General features: G+C 34.4%; 1 protein-coding gene across 1 annotated transcript; it reads left to right on the top strand.

Moving 5' to 3' along the window:
• The first annotated feature begins 13,990 nt into the window (after positions 1–13,990).
• LOC134276523 (uncharacterized) lies at positions 13,991–20,067 on the top strand. Its single transcript, XM_062758772.1, has 6 exons — positions 13,991–14,136; positions 14,487–14,664; positions 16,507–16,614; positions 16,831–16,870; positions 17,132–17,271; positions 18,694–20,067. Exons 2-6 carry the CDS (start codon positions 14,490–14,492, stop codon positions 19,908–19,910), a joined length of 1,680 nt encoding a protein of 559 aa, XP_062614756.1. The 5' UTR covers positions 13,991–14,136; positions 14,487–14,489; the 3' UTR covers positions 19,911–20,067.
• Positions 20,068–22,774: the final 2,707 nt, after the last annotated feature.

Raw genomic sequence — 22,774 nt, 5'->3', positions numbered from 1 at the left:
ATGTTTTCTCTCTTTTTCATTATCTTGGTTTTTCGCACAATTTGGTTTTATTCTTCCATCTTTTTTGCCACCACATGTTTGTTTCTGGTTTGCTTTATCTTTGCATTATTTATGGCTTTGCATATTCTTTGGTCAAGCGTATTAGCTTTTGATCTGGTGAAAACCCTAGCTGTTTGCACCAAAACTCTCAGGCGGGAATTCATGAACAATAGTTTGTTTGTCAGATACTCTATTATAGGTTGGGGGCTGCCTCTTTTTATTGTTTCGGTGAGTTAATTTTTGATATAATCTTTCTTCATTTGAAATGCAATATGGAGCACGGGGTGCATGTTGGGTGGGAAATGCAGATGCTTTACTTCTAACTTTCATTATTCCTACTGGTATTTCTACTTTTTTCAATATGATTTGTCGGGGATACTCCCCATGGATTAAATTGCAAAGAAAAATACCAGAAACCTACAAAAGACAAAGAAAGAAAAACAGAGGTGGGTGATGTATCTTCAGATGTTTTTCTTCTGTGGCGGATCCTGGATTTTGGCTTATATTGCAAATAATATCTCTATAAATGGCTTCACATTACGAATATTGTCTTGAATGGCTGTCAGGGAGTTTGTATTTTAATCATAACAACTAAAGACGCTAAAGTTGACACTGGATAAGGCTTCAATTGAAAAGATTGAATTTAAATTGGTTACATCTCAAACCTCACAGAGCAGCAGTAGTCAAAACTACAAAGACACTGCCAGTACAAAATTATGAATATTACGTTTTGGTGTTTGGTTGAGGTTTAAATAGAGCACCGGGTTTGTGACGGTAACAAATTTTACCTACATAAATATAAGGAAAATTAACTTTTAGAATTTTTTACAGGATATACTAGAGCACTAGTTAGAATCTCACGTAATTTTAAAAAGAATGCATCATGATTTTTATAAAGGGTTTCTGAGTTTTATTTCTTAGAATAATTAAAATTAAAAAATATATAGTCATATATGTGCAATGTATTATGTACATTCTATGTAAAGCGCCTTAGGGTGATATTTTTATAATATAGGGCGCTATAGAAATTTAATATTATTATGATTATTATTATTATTATTATTATCATTATTATATGTTTTTTTTATATTTAAAAAGTCTACAAGTTTCCGGGGAAAGATTATACCAAAATCTTCATTGTGTACATTATTATTTGCCGATGTGTATATTTTAAAGGTCATGTATCTGTTGTATGTGTATCATAAAAATAAAATAATATGAATTCGCGACTTGCCAAATCCTTTTGTTAGTCTGCAGGGTGTGCATTGGAAAAATAAAAAGTTTTCAAAAGGAGTGTTTAATTTGTCAGTTGTATTAAACATCCATGCATTTCCCAAGGCCGCACTCGCATACACATATTGAACACAGTGCGACGAATCGACAAATTTTATTTTTTCCCTTTAAAATGTTTTCCATTTTTAAGAACCATTCAAATTGCGAGTAACAATGATGTTTGAATGTGATATAACTAAATATATGGAAAACTAAATATATGGAATATAAAAGGCATTACCTACGACTATTGTGAGTTTTGAAACTGAAATAAATATTATCAATTCCAGTAAAGTTTTACTATTTTTTTCCAGCTGCCGTGCCACTTACGTTTGCATAAGACGCAGAAATGGTGAGGGTAAGAATAATGATTTAGGGGAAAATACCTGACACCATAATGATCGATCTTCACAAAGTCTATATGTTTTACAGATCTGAAAAGAGTGCACAAAACATTCCAGAATTGGGGTCAGGTTCTCAGGAAGAGTGAGCTTCCTCTGTTGACCGGTTTCTTCTACCGTAAGCCCATGTATTGATAAAAAAAACCCAGATATTCCAGAAATTTCCCTTTTAATAATTGATATTACATTATTCAGTCGAAATAGAACCCAACGATAATGATGTTATATTTGCTAAAAATGGCATAACACCATAGAATTTACGAAATTTTGACTATTAAGAAGGCTGTTGAAATTCCTGTAATATAAACTTAATTGTCAGGAGGCTGCCTCAGGTTAAAAATTGATCGTACATGGAGCAGGCCTTAAGCAAACATTGGAGAGGTAGGCACCATATACAGGTAATTTAGGGGCAATACTACAAAAACAAGGAAAGTTGACGATTTTTTGTCCTACAATTTAGTCTTTAGGTGTCTCTTCTTGTCTACAGTCAGTAAAACATCTAAATATGAAATAGACGTTGCAGATTCTGTGTTTTTTGTTTTAAAATTTCAGGATTACTGGAATACACCACTTAATTTAGTGTTGTTAAGTATGTTGATTGATATATGTTGTTTAACGTCCCTCTGAGAATGTTTCACTTATATGGAACGCCACCACTTAATTGCCGGTAGACAGCGCAAAATCTGTCATATACTCGGCACGAGGGCCAGTGAGCAGCGGGTGGCTTGTTAAATATAAATTATAAATTTTACATATGCTTTTTTCTTTCTGTCTCCCACGTAGAGCGTTTGTTAGGGTGTTTGCTTTGAGTAAGGAATTATCCCTTTTATATGTCTCGGGTTCAAAACCCCTCATTATCTCTTCGGATAAGACCGTATAAACAGATCCCTTTACGAAAAAGATCCTTCTCATCTCAAAGGCCACGTTAGTATGTTCCGTTTACGGGTCTAAAGCCGCTTTTCACGGGTACAGGGGACATATGTCGTCTTTATTATAATGAAAATTCTCGAAGAGACGTCAAAAATCATTTGTTCATAATCACAGGCCTTTAGATCGCTTAGAAAAAAAATTGAGGTGTTGAAAAAAAAAATAAAGGTATGGAACTCTTTTCATAGGGTACCTACATTGAATACAAATGCGTTACAATTTTACTTTTTATCCATATCTATTCATATATAAACAATCTTCATTACTACCAAATTTCATTCCGTAATTCCTTATACTTCTCAGATATTCTGAAATCTATTCCAAAATTGACCTTAATTTTTTTACTCGACATCAGCTTGGGCCTTCGGAGGGCTACACTAATTTTTAAGGCAAACGAGGGAAAAATTTTCCCCCGGAGTTTGTTTTAAACTCAATAATATATGCTCATTTGCATTCGAGCTTTACATGGATTTTCTCTAATTTAATCATATGATCGTCTAAGTCACAAAAACATTTTAGCGGTCTAATTGTTTTAAAAATCGAAAGGTATATAATGCATTCCGGGAAAAAATTTCGACCATGCATTTTTTACTTCATAATCAACATGGCGGTGTAGTAAGGAAAAAACGTAGCTAATACACCTCGGGTCCCCCGCAAATAGTTCGTCATTTTGCGTAGTAATAAAACTTTTTAAAACTTTAAACATAAAAGGCAAAAAAATAAATTCATCGATATCAAAACGGAACCCAGGTCACCTTATATATTAATTAAATTTTTATATGATAGACAGTTTTCTTTGTCTTACTCAAAATAATCATTTTTATAACTTTATACAGATCTACTTTCTAATATATATATTAGCAGAAACGTGAAAGTAATAGGGGGGACCAAGGTAACCATATTATACTGTACATTAGTAGGGAGCCCGGGTCACCTTACCCTATTGTTATATTGTACATCATTAGAGGGATCATAGGTCACCTTACATTTTAAATTAATAGGGGGCCAAAGATAACCTTTTATTGCACATCATAAGGGGGGCCTAGGATATCTTATACTGTACTTCAGTAGGGGGACCAGACGTCACCTTATATTGTACATCAGTAGGGGGACCAGAGGTCACCTGATATTGATCATCAAAAAGGAGACCAGAGGTCACCTTATATTGTAATTCAGTCGGGGACCAGAGGTCACCATATACTGTACATCGTGGGTAAAGAGGTCACCTTATATTGAACATCGATAAAGAGACCAGAGGTCACCTTATATTGTAAATGTTTATATTTGGCGTGTACAATTTTTGGCGGAGATTTGATTTAGTGCATTTTTTAACGTTCTTATTAATGAGAATGTGCAAGACGTTTAACTTGTATTAAATTGCGGAAGTTTCTATCCGCCAAAAGCACTAAAAAGAGTACACAGCCATATGTAATACGTTAACAGTATTGTACATCAGGGGGGGGCCCAGATCCCCTTTATTGTACATCATTTGGGGGCCAGAACATTTATTCTGAAATCAATAAGGAGACCAGAAGTACCTTATATTGAAATCAGAAGGGCCCCAAGGTCACATTATATTGTTCATCAGTGGGGGGCCCAGGGTACATTATATTGTACATCAATGGGGGGACCAGAGGTCACCTTAAAATGATCAAAAATAAAACCCAGAGGTCACATTATATTGTACATAGCGGGGGAAGAGGTCAACTTATATTGTTCATCATTTGGGGGACCAGAACCCCTTATATTGAACATAATAAGGAACCAGAGGTCACCTTATATTGTACATCAAAAGGGGAACAGAGGTCACATTATATTGTACATCAGAAAGGGGAAGAGGACACCTTATATTGTACATTGTGGGGGACCAAGGACACCTTATATTGTACATCCGTAGCGGGACCAGTGGTCCCCTTTTTTGTACAGTATATCAGTAGGGGACCAGGGGTCACCTTATATTATACATCAGAAAAGAGGTACCTTTCTAACATCAATAAGGAGACCGGGTCCCCTTTATAGTGTACATCAGTAGGGGGACCGAGGTCACATTATATTGTACATAATGGGGGACCAGGGTACCTTTAAAATGATCATAAATAAGGAGACCAGAGGTCACATTATATTGTACTGCAGGGGGACCAGAGGTCAACTTACATTGTACATCTTTTGGGGGGACCAGAGGAACCCTTTATATTGTACATCGGTAGGGGAATCAGAGGTCACCTAATATTGTACATCGTGGGGACCAAGGTCACCTTATATTGTAAATCAGTATGGGCCCAGGGTACCTTTTATTGTACAGTACATCATTGGGGGACCAGAGGTCACGTTATATTGTACATCAGTAGGGGGACGGTCACCTTTATATTGTACATCAGTGGGGGGACCAAGGACACCTTATATTGAACATCAATAAGGAGACCAGAGGTCACCTTATATTTACGTCAGAAGGGTGACCAGAGGTCACCTTATTTGTACATCATTTGGGGGACCAGGGGTACCTTTTTGTACATAAAAAGGGGGACCAGGGACACCTTATAGTGTACATCAGTTGGGGGACCAGAGGTACCTTATTGTATATCAGGGGGGGGCCCAGAGGACACCTTATTTGAACATCAGTAGGGGGACCAGAGGTCCCCTTATATTGTACATCAGTGGGGGGAAGGGGTCACCTTGTATTGATCATCAAAAGGAGACCAGAGGTCACCTTACATTGTACATCAGTAGGTGGACCAGATCCCCTTATATGAGGGCTGTTCAATAAATAATGTCTTCGGTGTTTAGAAAGAAACAAAAGACGCTTTTCAAAATTTTAATATAATGGTTTTATAATATTATCTTTAGATTAAAACACATGTCCGTTACATTTTTTATCCAATTTCTGATTTTTTTTAAAAATTTTTTTTAGCTCACCTAGCTGAAAGCTCAAATGAGCTTTTCTGATCACATTTTGTCCGGCGTCCGTCTGTCTGTAAACTTTTCACATTTTCATTTTTCCAAGAACCGCTGGGCCAATTTCAACCAAACTTGCCACAAAGTATCCTTGGGTGAAGGGGATTCAAGTTTGTTCAAATAATAGGCCACGCCCTCATTCAAGGGGAGGTAATTGGGAATTAATGAAAATTTGGTGGCATATTTTAAAAATCTTCTTCTCAAGAACCACTGTGCCAGGAAAGATGAAACTTAGGGGGAAACATCCTCAGGTAGTGTAGATTCAAGTTTGTTCAAATCATGACCCCCGGGTAGAGCGGGGCCAAAATGGCCGACCAAAGTTTTACATAGAAATATATATAGGAAAATTCTTTAAACATCTTCTTCTCAAGAATGACAAAGCGATGATTTATCATATATATTTATATATATGGAAGCATGCTCAAGTAGTGTAGTTTAAAAATTTTGTTAAATATGCCCCCCAGGGGTAGGGTGGGGAAAAAATGGCCGCCAAATTTTTTAAAAGATATATATAGGAAAATTCTTTAAAAATCATTTTCTAAAAAATAGAAAATCCATGATTGATCATGGGACTACTTTTGGATTTAAACTTTACAATAAAAAGCCATTCTTACTTTTTCCTACCCTTAGTGCTCAGGTGAGCGATGTGGCCCATGGACCTCTTGTTGGGTATGACCCTTTGTATACTGGATTATTGCAGATCCTTTGATTTCCGGATTTGTTTCTTTTTTTAAATGCGTTTTCTCAAGTTTGGCAAATGGAACAAGTCAAAAGGCGAAAGATCTGGCAAATATTGTTAATGTGAATAAAAATTAACTTTTTTTAATCCCCAAGACTCCTTTACTCTTCAGGGCTTTCGGATTTGGAAGCTGTCGTAAAAAAAATTAATGTAGTGGACTCCTGATTCTCATTAACCTTTTGATTTTTTTGCCAAAAAATTTTTCTAGATTCCGCCAGAATTAAACTGCTTCACCGAATACGAATTTGAACATCAAGACCACTAACATTTAAAAGATTGTATAAAAATCTGTATTTGTGCTCTTGCAATTCTCTGCTCTTCTCAGACCTTTGCTGTTTTTGTCAAGTGCATCTTATTGTAAATTTTGTTTTGAGGGTTTTAAGCAATAGATTGAAGTTTCATTATCTGTTTGAAATTCAAACAAAACTGGATAACTACAATTACTGATTTTTTTAAATTTTGTTTAGATATTCTTACACGCAGCCGTTTTCACTCATTGTTTAAAACACAGGGTGACTTTTGAGTACTAATTTTTTTTTTTTTTAAATCTCAAACGTTTCTTTAAAACAGCGTGAACTACTCCCGAAATGATGTCTATCAAATTTGCATGTGTGTTAGTCAATCAAAACCCATCAATGATTATTTGTTGAAATTTGGCAAACAGTACATTAGTTTTTTAATTTTTTGTTTGCAAGTAGGGTATCCATTTTTGATGCCCATCATATATTTTTTTTATCATTGAAATCCACCTGCTCAATTGTCTATAAAACAGACATTAATTGCTGTAAATTATACATATTTCAGTGAGTATTTCTTTGGGATTCTTAAATGTTTTCAAGTTTAAAGAACGGTTTAATTTCACTCTGTTTTCTGAATCTTTACCATTCATTTTTAATGCAGTGTCTTAAATACCCTTTTTTTCCCGCTTCTCACAACGAACTTTGTGATGAAAATTGGTCACATAAACTGTTATAAATTATTAAAGATTCAATAATAAGAAAGTCAAACTTAAAGCCATATGATACATGTATCTGTATTGTATTATAGAGTTCGGCACATCATTTATTGAACAGCCCTCGTATTGTACATCAGCAGGGGGACAAGGGGACACCTTATATTGTACATCATTAAAACTAATGATCACACTATTTTGAACGACAATGAAGAAACCGGGAAAACACTTTTATTTTACATCAATAAAATGACCAGAGGTCATCTTATATTGTAAGTCAACAGGGAGACCAGAAGACACCTAATATTTTACAAAAATATGGAGACCAAAGGACTAATTATTTGGTCACCTGAATCAACTCATGTGACGTACTGCTATCTGGTTTTTTTTGTGTCGTGCCCTGTGCATTGTGCGTTAACATTAAAATGTTCATCTTCTCTCTGCAATCTCTTAGCCATTTACAACAAATTTTGGTAGAAAGCATCTATGGGTGAAGGAGAGATTTTTTTTAAAACATGGTCCCTGCCCTCCACCCCTTAAGGCAAGAAAGTTGGAGCAAACTACTAAAATTGATACAGTCTTTACTCATTGACAAAAGCCGTCCAACTGTTTGCTTAATTAAAGTAAGCATTGACTCCTCTACCAAATATGTGAAATTCATTGTCCCAGGGTCAGGGGCCCTGGGGTTAGGACAGGGCTATAAAAATTTATATTGTAAAATGCATTTGTTCTTGAAAATCTTTCCCTCTGCCCATGGATATTAAACAAACTAACTACATGCATAGATATGATGAGGAAGGGATTTTTCCAAAGTTTTGAAAGAACTTTATTGGTAATAACCAATATTTGCCCCCCAAATCAAACTTTGATGGAGAAAATTTAATCAAGTTCTTAAACACGGGAGTATATGTTGACTTCAAGCACCCAATATTTTCATAAGTAATGACGCCATATGTATGTAATGAGTCACAAACATGACGTATATTTCAGTTTTTTTTGAATTTTACAGAAAAATATACATATTTCGTCGATATTTTAGTAAAAGTCACCGAGCGCATGTGTGTTCAGGATATTTTGATATAATGTGTAGAATAATAATATCAATGAAATATGTCAATATTGTTCCTAAAAAACTTGCGCTTATAAATTTTAAAGCTGAAATTGTTGAAATTTTGTCCATTTTTTTCTTTCTGAAAAAGGATATAAAAACGGACTAGTTTGTGACTCATAAAAACAAAAATTGTGAATACACTGCTTTGACACTATATTTTCTGTTAATTTATATTTCTCATACAATTTATTGAATTCAGCACATTTCAGGAAGTTTTCAAAATTTGACTTTTGTGGGGGCAAAATATGCAATATACCGCGTATAGTTCTTTGTTACCCAAAGGTCAGGGGTTCTGGTGCTCGTTGGGGCAAAAATGTAAAGTTAAAATTCATTAATTCTTTAAGAAATATTCCTCTCTGCACCTGGATATTAATTGAACTAACTACATATAGATATGATAAGTAAGGGGAAACCCCTTCCAGAATTATAAATTTTAAGGTCCCTGGCTATGGGTCCACTGAGGGGTGGGGGCTCTAATTAAATACTGTAATTGAATTAATGCTTTGAAATTTGTTCTTTGGTACAAACCAAATTTTTTTATGAACAAGGGGCCGTTTCCAAAATTGTGAAAAGTATGACCCCAGGATGAGGGTTTTTTTGGTCAATGGGCACTACTAATCATTGCTAATTTATTACTGATTATTTGAAATGCACCTTTTGTTCCCCTACGCTCTATATAGGTATTAAGTAGCCAAAATAGGCATGCTAAGTAAAAAGTTATATGAGCAATGTTGCTTTTTTTTTCAAAATTGAGAATGTCATGGCCTCTGGTTAAAGCGCGAACCACATTCAATTGTTTTAAAGTTTTTACATGATGTTCAGATGACCTATAAGACCCATAGGCCTCTTGTCGTGTTCTTATAAGAGAACCTCTACTATCCCCTTAAATGCATTTTATATGTAACCTCGTTTCCCCCCTTATTTTCGTTTTAGATGTCTCTTGGTTTAGACGGGTCTAGCATCGTTGATGCCTTATCTCTGCATTCATATAGATTTTTTTTTATTTCTGGTTTCCTTAAAAATGTACAACAAAGGGGACCACTAGTTTCATATTTATGAACAATACAAGGTGACCCCTGGTCCCCCTACTGATGTACAATATAAGGTGACCTGTGGTCCCCCATTATGTACAATAAAGGTGACCCCTGGTCCCCTACTATGTACAATATAAAGGGGTCCCTGGCCCCCACTATGTACAATATAAGGTTACTACTGGTCCCACTACTGATGTACAACCTCTGCTCCCCACCACTGATGTTAAGTACAATACAAGGTGTCCTCTGGTCCCCCTACTGATGTTTAATATAAGATGACCTCTGGTCCCCCACTTTTGTACAATATAAAACCCCCTTTCCCCTCTATGCAAAAAAATGTCCTCTCCCCCTACATGACAATATTAGGTGACCACTGGTCCCCCTACTGATGTACAAATAAAAACCTCTGGTCCCCCCAATGACTAAATAAAAGGTTTTGGTCCCCCTATATGTTTAAAAAATGACCCCGGCCCCCCACTTATGAAAAAAGATACCTCTCCCCCCACTGATGTTAAAAAGCCCTGGCCCCCCATTTCAAAAAGGGGATCTTGTCCCCCAAAAGTAAAAAAGTCCTCTATCCCCCCACATTACAAAATTAGGTGACCACTGGTTATGATGACAAATAAAAACCCCCCCCCCCACTGATGTAAATATATAAATGTCCTTTGGTTTAATGTAAAAAAGGGGGTTTTTTTTAAATCTGGTCTTCCTTTTGATGTACAATATAAGGTTATCATGGTCACCCAAAATGTAAAAAAAGTACCCCTTAACGTTTTTGTTACCTTTGGTATCCGCATAGAGATTATGGGGGGCAAGCCAAGTCTTATATAATTGTACATTTATAAGGATTTTATACTTTAAAAAATTGTAGTATATGAATGAGTCAAAGGTAATCTTATGTTGTACATTATTACGATGTGAAAGTTGTAATAGGCAATAAGTTAAAATCATGGTATGTGTAGAATTATTTTTTAAACCCCTCCAAAAAAGTTGCGACCCTAATTTTTTACAGGAAAAAAGTGCACAATTTCTCCGAATTCTTTAAATATATGTAATTGGAATTTCGAGGATTAGTCAACTTGCTTGTCTTCAAATACAGTATATGCATGCCAAGAGTAAATAACAATTGGTGCATTTTTTAAAGTTTCATTTCTTTTTTTTTAATGTTGTTTTAATTGGTTTATGACTTTGATGTATTAATTCCGGGCAAAAGGGGGGGAGAACTCCATGCAGCCCCAAACTTGAATACAGGGGGATATCTTCTTTGTAAAATAAATAAAATAGGGGTTTAATTACTAAAAAATGCTAAATGATGAGGTCGCCTATTTAAGCATGACCTCATAAGGAAGACAAAGGAGCATTAAATGATTAATTAAAAAATAATTATTCCATTATATTAAAGGACTGGTGAAAAGTCCGAGGGAAATGAAAAGGTTGGGGGTGGGGGCAAGATCTTCATCCTCCCCATGCTTGTTAGAGATCTGCGAATGGAGACTGGACTCGTTTACTCTAGGTCGCTTACTATTAGTAAGGAGATCAGAGGTTAGGCACTGTTTTATATATAGATATTATAACCTTACATGGAATAATAAAATCATAGGGGAGACCACAGGTACCCAACATAATCCATAAACAGTGGCGGATTTAAGGGGGGCGCACCCGGCGCGCGCCCCCTCTAAAATTGTCAAAATTAACGTAAATCACAGTTTCGCCTAGAAAATGTAAATATGTATACTTGGTTGACCTCATTTTTACCCTACAAAATCTCTAGAATCGAGGCTTCCGGGGGCTTCGCCCTTGGGCCCCTCCCAGGGCTTTGCCCTGGACCCACTGGGGGCCTCAAGGCAGACCAGACCCCTTGCCTACTTTTGGCGCCGCCTCTAACTTCAATTCCTGGATCCGCGCCTGATAAATATTAAACTCTTATATATCTTATAATATTGCAGTTAATGTTGCTTAGCACCCCCCCCTCCCTCTTTCTTTTCTAATACCCATCAGATGGTTATTCCTTTGACAAAAATAAATTTTCTGGGTTTTTTTTTACACTGCAAAGGCTTCACGGTATTACGATTTATTCTATTTTCACTTTACGTATGCAACGCACTACATTTTGTAGCGGAGTAAACAGGCCCGATAGTCGTGAACTGAGCAGGGGACCTAAGGTCCTAGTTGAGCGTACGTTTTATCCTTCTGCCAACTGCAGAGTTGTTGATGCAGAAATTTTCAAGTTAATTTTTCGCGAAAGGAATTACGGACTTAACCTTACAATCCGGAGTAAGAAATCAACTTTAAAATGTTGAAAGATCTTGCAAATACTATGCAACTCTTCGCTGCACTTCAAACACCGTCTGTTTACATGTGAATGGCTAAGGGCCCAAGCTAATGTCGAGTAAAAGAAAGTAGGTCATTTTTGAGATTGATTTCAGAATATCTCGAGAAAAATATGGAATTTCGGAATGAGCTTTGGTAGAAATGAAGAATGTTTATCTATGAATAAAATTAAATAGAAAGTAGAATTTTAGAGCATGTGAATAATAAATATTTTATTAGCGCAATTTGGTACCCGGTGTAAGAGTTCAGTACCTTTATTTTTTTTTTTTTTTTTACACACAATTTTCTTTTCAAGCGATCCAAAAGCCTGTGTTCATAATCTATATGAATTGCTTAAAGGGGCCTGGACACAGTTACAGGTAAAAATTTTCATACCATTTTTTATGTTTACAAATACTTAACTAAGATATTTCTAATGATCATCATTTTTTTTGAATTTCAGTTGTCGAGATACAAGACAGATTTAGGTCTCCAAACCTTTGTTATGTAAACAAGGCCCGAGCCATATGTTTGTTTACATAGGTAAAATATGCTAATATGTGTTGTTCAAAGCAGATTTTTCCAATAAGAAATTAATTCTAAATACAATTAGACATTTTCTGATAATTTTCCGAATCTCGTTTTGTTATAAACACGATATTTTCTAAATGTAAACCTTATTTACATTATAAATAATTCTCAGTCCTGTATCTTGTTTGTAAATCAACAAATGATGTTCGAATTTTTGCTGATCATTAGAATTGCCTTACTTAGGAATTGTAAAGAATAAAATTGGTAAAAAAAGAAAAAAATTGAGTTGAAACTGTGTCCATGCCCCTTTTAATATTACATAAAAGTTAGCTGCAATAATGTAGCCCTCTCCGATTTTTTTTGATCTGATGTTTTCTGGAGAGGGCTACAATTCCATCGCATCTCCGTAATGGTGCAAATATTTTTTTTTGATACGGGTGATTGGAGGCAAAATAAATTATTTTTACATTAAACTTACTTCTTATAAGACGGAATTTTTATTCACTGACAACAACATAGCCTGTTAAACTCGAAAACCATGTTAAATAAATCTGTGTCTTTCCCAGCTGCAATATTCAGCAGCCATGACAGTTCACGCGTGACGTAGTGAGACTTTCGCCTGAAATTTGGAACAACCAAATAAAGCAAATGTCGATGTTTATAAACGATTGTGCTATAATATATTACAAAAACATCGATAAATAAAACCATTTCAAGTCTTATTTTTGCGCAAACAGCGATACGTATGCTTAAAATAAGGGAATTCCTAGTAGATCCGCTCCTATAGAACTTAAATTCTCATTGGCTGTCCCAAAATACAATCCATCAAGGTCAGTAAACATGGCGGATAAATTCAAGTTAAGCTGTTGACACACACGAAAAATAACCGATATATGGGTCGTTGTGAATATTTTTGGATCGATTTATGTTTTGCATAATTACATATTTCGATTCCAGGTAAGAGATAATAATAAAATAGCCGTTTACTGATAATTTGAGCCGAAATCCGTGCGGGAGTGATCCACTGCCGCATCTGCGCCATTATAGAGATCCTAAGGAGTTGTAGCCCTCTCCCAAAAAAAAAAAAAAAAAAAAAAAAAAAAAAAAAATAGGAGAGGGCTACATTATTGCAGCTACATAAAAGTGAAATCGCTGTGATATGAAAATACTCGTTTGAACAAATAGAATTCTATTCATATGCATGTGCCTAGTGTATCCAACATTGTAGAAATAATACATGTACTAGGCTACATTCAGAACTTTTTTATATTGGTTTAAGCATGGATCAACGTCCAGATTGATACTAATATAGTTATGAATAAATACTCCCTCTGCATTTGACTTTAGAAGGGAATACAATGTATAGCGGTAATGTACAAAGCAAGTCCACTGTACATATACCGAAACAACATTTTTGGCTGGAGATGCTACAGAAAAAACAAAACAAAAGACAAAATTGTTATTTACAATGTAGTTATACATGTATTCCCCACAGTATAGTCTTTAGTATTAAGATAATTGTTATTCAGTCACCATTTATCTGTTCGTGCAACAAAAGTTAAACATTTAGATCGTGGCTAGATAAATCCAAATCTGAGATATTTACTTATAAAAAAATGTTTGTATGCAGTACTGGGTAAAATTTGATTTACATTTGAAGTAAACATTTTTGTCATCGTTTTTTACAAATGTCCTTATGTATCTGGTTTAATGCCTTTTTAAGATACCATAACGGCCTGTCGTAGATATTGAATTTAAAATACGTCACATACGATCAAGTACCCTGTCCAGCTAACCTACATATTGTATAGGAAAAAACACAACTTTTTAAAAAGCGTTTATGTTATAAAAAGCAAAGAAGGGACAATGTAAGTACCGGTAAATTTAATAATGTCACATTCATTTTCCATGTATTCAATACTTTTAATAATGTGTGATTTTGGCAACCGAATTAACTTTCGTTTTTGATCTCCGTTTGAATTAAATTGAAGGTTTCAAAATTTCTTATTATTTGTAGCTCAAAGGAATTGCATATACATTGTATCCTCAAATTAATCTAAATAATTTAAACTAAATAAAATAATTAAGATATACATTATAACTGCTTTAAAAAAAACAAAGTTAAATATATATACATGTACTTTCCTATTATTGTTCTCCTGCATAAACAGTATAAATGTACATGTATTATCGTGTGAATAGTATTTTTTCCTTAAAGAATATGACAGTGTTAGAAGAAGGGAACATAGATGTCTGTCCTGTTACCAAGGAAACATGGGAGGCACGAGCAGCAATAAAACAGGCGGATTGTGGTGGACAAAGTGTTTATCATTGTCTGTCTGACAGTAAAGGTTGGAAGTGGGAACGATGTGTGGAGAAAACAAAGATTATTGGAGGTATATTACGTCTCTCTCTTTCTCTCTTTCTCCTTTCTCTCTGTCCAAAATTATGTCATTTATATATACACATATATAAATACAATCATGTATTCTAATGAAGATAATTATGTTCCCCAAACGAAGTTGGGGAACATATTGTTTTTACTCTGTTTCTTATTATTATTATTCTTATTATTTTTCTTCTTCCTGGGAAAATTTTGTCCACGAGTGATCTTGTAAACCACACATCCGACTTAGGTGAAACCTTTTTAGGGTCAGTAGGCATGTTATGTAGAGTTGCCATACAAAGGTCATTTTGCGCGCACGTGCCTGCAAGAGCACGCACGTGCAACAGGTGAAATTACCAATATAATGGATATTGCCGTAACTTTTCTATTTTTTGATGAATTTTTTGAAACTCATAATGTAAGGATACATTAGTAGTATAGACAAGATAGCATGGTCAAAATAGCAAGATCTCACGCGCATGCACGTGCGCTTCGCTCTGATTGGCTGAAACTAAAGTCTCAATAACTTTCTTGTTTCTTGTCATAATCCTTTGAAATTTTAAACATAGTCCTACATTATAAAGATCTACCGCATGATATATAAGAAACTTCATGAAAGCATGCGCATGTTCGCGTGCTGCAAGCTGATTGGCTGAAACTTTAAATGGCAATATCTCCTTTGTTTTTTGACGAAATTCTTTGAAATTTAAAATATAGTCATGCATTAGGATATCCTACAAAATGATATAGAAAAAAAGCATGAAATCACGCGCATGCACGTGTGCTGCAATCTGATTGGCTGAAACTTTAAATGGCTATTTCTCCTTTGTTTTTTGACGAAATTCTTTGAAATTTGAAATAAAGTCATGCATTAGGAAATCCTACAATTTGATATAAAAAAAATCATGAAATTACGCGCATGCACGTGTGCTGCAATCTGATTGGCTGAAACTTTAAATGGCTATAACTCCCTTGTTTTTCAACCAAACAGGATGGGATTTAGAACATAGATAGATGTAAGGGACTCCTACAAGAAGGTATGATCATCATGCACGTGCACGCAGGTGCGTGCATTTGAAACGAGTATATTTAAAAATACTCTCGAATGAGTGATTTTTATTACTTTTGGACTGAATGCTTTAATATATAGTATATTAAAATATATAAATAGTGTAGACAAGATGATATGGTCATAATGCACTTGTATTCACATGCGCTTGGGTGCAATGCTAAAAATTGAATATAATTGGTATCCTTCTGGAAAACGTTGTTAAAGTCAAAAATGCACAGAGTTGTCTTATGTAATGAAGCTTACAGGGAATATAGCACCGAAAGGGAGTTGGGGAGCGTTTGGGGAACAGCTGAACGGTTCCCGTTACAATTAGGACTAGTTCACTATATTCTTAATGAATAACAAATTTCTCTCTTTAAATCTTTTCAAGATTAGAATCTTTCTACTCATACTTCATGTATCTCGAGATTTTCAGTCTTCTTCGTCGAAAATTTGGCTGATTTTTCTAGAAGAAAATTGTCCTTAACTTAGTTTTCCTGCTTGTAAATGATCATATATCATTCCAATACGTTATACTTTTTATGAACAATCATAGTAAATAAAAAAGATTACAACTCTATTATTTAAGTATGAAACAGGAAATCAATATCAAGGAAAAAATTACTTATTTCTGTATAGTAAGACGCATTGAACCAGTAATATTGACAGATGATATAAAGATTCGAATTGAAAATATTTTAAATAACACCTACCTTTTTTACTTTAGCTGACACTATTGTTCTATCACACATATTAATTAACAAAAGATTAGAAATGGCAATGTTTGCTGTTTTCTTTCAGGGCAATGTCCGATTTTTACCGCTGATGGCTACATTGACTGGCAGTCATGTAACACTACTGACCCCACGTGTCCAAACAGCACCTATGTATCTAACGAAGTGTATAAATGTAAGAAAGGATGACTGTTTATGATGAACTAATATAATTTCTTGATAACATTAGCGCGAGAGAAAAGCTAATAGAACTGCATTGCCGCGCCTAATTTCAGTGTATTATGTTAAGGTCAGTCAGCTCAACTTCCCAGACAAAATTTTATTTATTTATTTATATATTTTATATATTTATTAATATATTTTTTCTTTCAAGATGCAAATTTTATTTCAGTTCCAAAATGCTTTGGTAAGAATGTCCCAAAGGCAAAAATGTAAGTATTACATGTCTTCTAAATATATCAGCAATTTTTCAGCTTTTTTTTTGTTTGACCGAGTCTTAACATTTATCTATGTAAACTAACTTAAATTTTTTTCCTAAATCTCGATGAGCTTTCAGAAAATCTTTTCCAAACAGCCATATTTTTTGATATCAGTCTTTTAGGCCAGAATGTGGGTTTCTGTAATAAACTGGGGAAAAAACATATCCATTAAATTGTGCTTTAAAATGAAGAACACTTTTAATTTTCTTCCAGAGCTGAAGTTCCAAATGATACGAGTGCAGGGGATTTGTCTGCAGGAGTAATCACTGCCATTGTTTTAGTCATTGCAATCGTAGCTGTTACAGCTATGATCCTCTTTATTTTTATTTATCGTCGTAACAGACGCCAAAAGGGTGGGCATTTCTTTATATATATATATATATATATATATATATATATATATATATATATATATATATATATATATATATATATATATATATATATATATATATATATATATGTATGTATGTATGTATGTATGTATGTATGTATGTATGTATGTATGTATGTATGTATGTATGTATGTATGTATGCATGTGTATACGAGTAATGCCTAGTTTTTATTTTTACTTACAACTGTATTTGCTTTTATAATAATCTTATTTATCATATGCATAACTATTGCTTTTCTACCACCTAGAACTTCATATTATATAAATTTAGGCCTTTGATGAGGTCAATCCATAAATAGAAGATAATGGGAACAAGCCATAAGTTTATCTCTTGTCATTTTTAACACTTAGAGATTAAGATCAAAATTAATTCGAACTGTTTAATGTAATTGTTTTTTCTTTAAATTGAATTTAATAATTTAAAAGGCTACATTTGTTTTATCATGTATTGTATTGGTTTTTGAATAAAAAACCCAGCTCTAATATGTTTTAATATAAAATACATCCTTATTCAGGGCGCTGCTACATCTTACCAATTACTGTATTACAGAACATCACAATTATAGATAGGAGTTTAGGTTTATTTTTTTTCTTTTTCAGAAACATCGAGTTATACACTGCACTAATTATTAATAACAGAAAATTATTTCCATTTCTAGAAACATCAAATCGATATGCATTTCAGAATCTATAAAAAGTCTTTATGTTGTTTTATACTTGATCATATGATCAAGTTTGAGCCAATCAGAGGACATGGAATAAATGAGAAAAATAATATTAAGATAGATAAACCTGGAGAATACATGTAAAACTCTATCAATTAACTTTTGCTTTTTAACGTCCCTCTCAAGACTTCTTTTATTTATATTGAGACACCACCTTTTGGCAGTAGAGGGCTGGAAATATAGACCTATATTTGACACTCAGGACTGTCGAGCAGTGAGGGATCGTTTTCGTAAAAGCGCCTATGGTGATACTGGACCTCATTTTTTACGGTCTCATCCGAGGGTCCGGTCTCCAAGTCCTGCTTTGAGATTCGAACCCGCGATGTAAGGATCGACTCCTTGAAAATGTGTTTGATAGATGAACCTTGAAGTATTCGAAAGGGTTAAAAGGCTCACTGTACAATATTTTGTTATTAAGAGTTTGGTATCTCAAGAATATGTTCTTTAGCTATTGATTTCACCTATTCTCGTTGTGGAAGATAACCACCATATCATAGTATAATATTAAAACACGGTTACTATGAACATGCTTAGGATGAAATCATACTTGCAGCGAAATTATTGCAGGAATGAAGCTTCTTTTTAACACAACTGCTTGTCCCTTGCTCAACTATAATTGAATGTTATTTTTCTTCTACCACTTTTCTACATGCAGATCCTATTGTTCATAATGGTCTGAAGGCACTTTCAAGAAAAGATGGAAAATCGCTGTTTGTGCATGGCAAATTTGGAAATTCGGTTTCCAGTACTTCTCGTCTTATATTGGAGAAATTTATAGAGAACAATGTGGAATGGAAATCTCTAGAATGTCGTTATACAGACATACCAGACAATGTGGAGGAGAATACTATAATGTTTGTGTATGGCTGGTTCGGACTTTGGAATGATGATCCATGCTCAGTAGACAGAGTTAAAAAGGCATGCCAAGATCTAAATAACATATTATGTAAAGATATCAAAATTGTCATTGGAATGAGAACGGAGTATCAGAGAAAATATCACAAGATTGCATGTTTAACTGGATCACCTTTATTTCGTTATGAACTGAGCCTGGATTCAGAAAACTTTGAAAGATATGAAGAGCATTTTCGATTTTTCAAAAAAAGAATAAAAGAACCTTGTCAGAAAGAAGAATGCCATTGTCATGATTTGAAGTTTGAAACTTTCAAAGAGGATCGTGATTCAGAAATAGGCATTCCCTTAAAAATGAATGTACTTGAGAAATACCACAATGTTATCGATGATTATGTGATCAAAGGCAGTCTTTTACAGGCGATGACAGATCACATTACCAGTCTTGAGGGAGACAAAGAAACCAAGAGTACATATCAATGGATTATGTACATATGTTTAAAAGGTCAATATAACAGATCAGAGGAATTAGATACAGAACTGATAAGAACCATGGAATTCGGAATTAATAAGTTATCTTTTACGGAAGACCTCTTGAGTAAATATATAATAATGAAGAATTCAGATCAGCAGAAAAAAGTACCACCAGAGTCTGCACAGTATGTTTTCTGGCATCCATTTATCTACATATGCGCTTTTCACTCACTGTTTAGAACAAATCCGGGCACTGTCATGAAATATTGTAATATTGACGCCATTCTGCAACTCGTTCGTCCAGAAAATTATTTAGACACGTATTTGGAGGTTCGTGCAGACGAAGCCATGATTGACCTGTTTAATCAAAGAATTCAGGCAGAAGGTCTACAAGATCTTTACAAGAACCATCCTTTAGTGATTCTATCAGAAGACACAGAAGAAGATAATATAGACGATGTTGAACAGAGCAGCGAAGAGGGAACGAGCGAACAACAGCCTTTCATTGTATTTTCGCATGTGACCATGAACATGATGAATATGTAACTTTAATAAGTATTCAATTCCCTGTAGTTCATTATATACAATAATATTTCGATGTTTATCTTATAATGCACTAGTGTATATAATGAACATGCATGTACATATCAGTAAACCCAAATTTTGCCCTTGGATTATTCCTATATCCACTGCCACAGAAATATTTGACCAGGAATAGTTTTCCTCATTGTGCTTTATTTAATTATTGTCTTGTTATTTACGATGATGTAACAGTTAACATATTTAATTACATGTATTAAGTGTATTTTAATTATTTTCAAGTGATGATATCTTCATTTATTAATTTAAGCTTTGCAATGTTTTCGCCTTTGATTTATGCCAAATTAAAATGGTAGTATGCTTTATCATAATTCTGATATTGAATTGCATTATAGTTTTAATTCATACTATCTAGTTCAAGGCATTTATAAATGAGTGCTCGTGTTTCTAGTAACAAAACGTATTCTCAGAAAAATATATATTGTCCAAAGCCATTCAGTATGTTTGATGTATGTGCATCTAAGTGTATAAAAACATATATTTAAACAAGTAAATGAAAATTCTGTTGATACAAAGGAGTGAAGTTAAGATGTACATATAAGAATATGTATTTATAACCTACTAAATCAACCATTTACATAAAAACATTATATTTTATCTTCTATTTTACATGTCTTTCATCGTTACTGATGTAGAAGTCGACCCGTTTCTAAGATCACAAAAAGTATTATGACGTGCATCAAAGTCGCTAAATTTCCCTCCGGAACAGGGTTTTCCCTGCATGGACAATTGGCAAAAATAGTCATATAAATAGTGTAAATACATCAGCTTCTCATAATATCTTGAATCAGATTCTAGTACACTTTATCTACATCCGAAATCCAGAACCACGAGGGCTTAGCACTTTTGTTTTTTTTTTTAATGGGCGTCCAGGTCCGTGTACAAGCACCCTAAATATGGTTTTTAAAGTTGGAAATTACATAAAGATTTTAAACTTTAATCCTGTTTTTTTTTTCAACTTAAATTTTGGATTTACAAATTAAATCTTCGCTTTTCCAACTTTAAAGTTACTATTTTCAACTTCAATCCTGGCTTTTCAAACTTAAAGCTGAACATGACTCGTAAAAAGGCAAACGCAACTTTCGATATCAGTACCTCGATATAATCTCGGCATTCATTACACCTGACCGCTTTAATGTCACGGGTATCGGCGTGAAATGGCGACCCGTGTTCATGCTGGTTATCTTGCACTACCTTTGTTTACATTTTATTGCAGTTGTGCATATTTATGTTTCTATAATACTGCACTGACCTGTGCAACTGTTTAAATTGTCTTTGGTACTTTATCTTTTTCTCCTGCTAAAATGTATAAAAGTGCACGATTCTTTTTGTCGCTACCGATTGCTGTATAGCATACGTCCGTCTGCACCGGTGCCAATTGATTGTACTGATGAGTGACTAAGTGACTGCTTTATATAAAGGGACACTCAGATACAGCGAGAATCCGATCGAATATGGCGGACAAATTCTTTTTACGAGTCGTGTTCAGCTTTAATTTGACATCAAACATGCCAATTTTATGACGATATAGGAACATCAACTTTCCGTTAATTAGGGCAAAAAATGACTACGCCAGGTAATTTCTGTACTTAGTATGTGGAGCACCAAACCATCAGTACCGGTTAAGTGTAGAATGACTTTTATCCACACGGGGGAAAGACGGAAATCGTGGAAATAAAACCTATTTCAGACACTGGTTTGTAATAGAATAAAGGATTACTGTACTGATTATCCGATGGAAGGGGAGTTAGACCAAAACAATGATGACAAACTGATGAGAGCAACAATCAGAACGTCATACTGTATATATTACTAGTATATAGAGACCAACTTCTCTAGAAATAGTCAACGTGATCAGGACGGGAAATAGTCTTTTCAAATAATAATTTACGTTATCTTTCGACGACTCTTGAATGTGAAAGAAAAGTGATTTGGTTACTAATTAAAAATCAAACGTACTGTCCAATTTCTGCTTCAAGTAAAATTCTGAAGAAAAGAAGCACAATTCATTGTACTGTGGAAAATGTTTTTATTTGTTGTTTGACGTCCCTCTCTCGAGTTTTTTACTCAAATGGAGACACCACCACTTGGCGATATTAAAAGTTGACCTATACTCGATAGGCACACGGGGCCATTGAGCAGTAAGGGATCTTTTTCATGCTACATATTATGTAGCATCTACTGCAAACGGGACCTCGGTTTATACGGTCTCATTTGAAGGACAGGTCTCCATGTCTCATGCAGCTAATTAAAAAAAAGCATTAAAATTTAAATTTTCTGAGAAAAAAAAAAACACCTATATCTACTGTCCCAATTTTTCCACATGGAGACGGCAAACATTCTGAATTTGGCCCTATCTATAGTAGCTGAAGTTGAGGGGAAGTGTACGTGAAGGAATGTGTTCCAAAGTTCTTTATTTTGGATCTCGACATAAATCATTCCGGTTTCTACCTTTTGTATGGGTATATTTCTGCTTAAGGAGGCTCATTACACCACTTTTTGATGACGTACTACACAAAAAAAATAAACCTCCATTGTGTCGACCGGTTTCCTCTGGGGACGAATTGTACAGGTACCTCTATAATATGACCCTGACCTTTAAAACGCTTTAAAACGCTTTAAAAATAGATGAAACATGCGGTGTTATAAAGAGTGAAAACAAAGTAACAGATTCATTATGCATAAACCAAGAAGAATTGCTGTTAAGCAGAAACAAAAGAAAACAACAGTTATCTTCGCCAAACAAGTAATGTCAATTTCATAGCGATGCATGCAGTGAGCTCTATTAATCAATGACATATTTGTATGGA

The sequence above is a fragment of the Saccostrea cucullata genome, unplaced genomic scaffold (assembly GCF_032062105.1).
Source record: "Saccostrea cucullata isolate Sc308-1 unplaced genomic scaffold, CSIRO_AGI_Scuc_v1 ctg6961, whole genome shotgun sequence".
Taxonomy (NCBI): Eukaryota; Metazoa; Mollusca; class Bivalvia; order Ostreida; family Ostreidae; genus Saccostrea; species Saccostrea cuccullata.
This window is presented reverse-complemented; position numbering and strand designations above follow the sequence as displayed.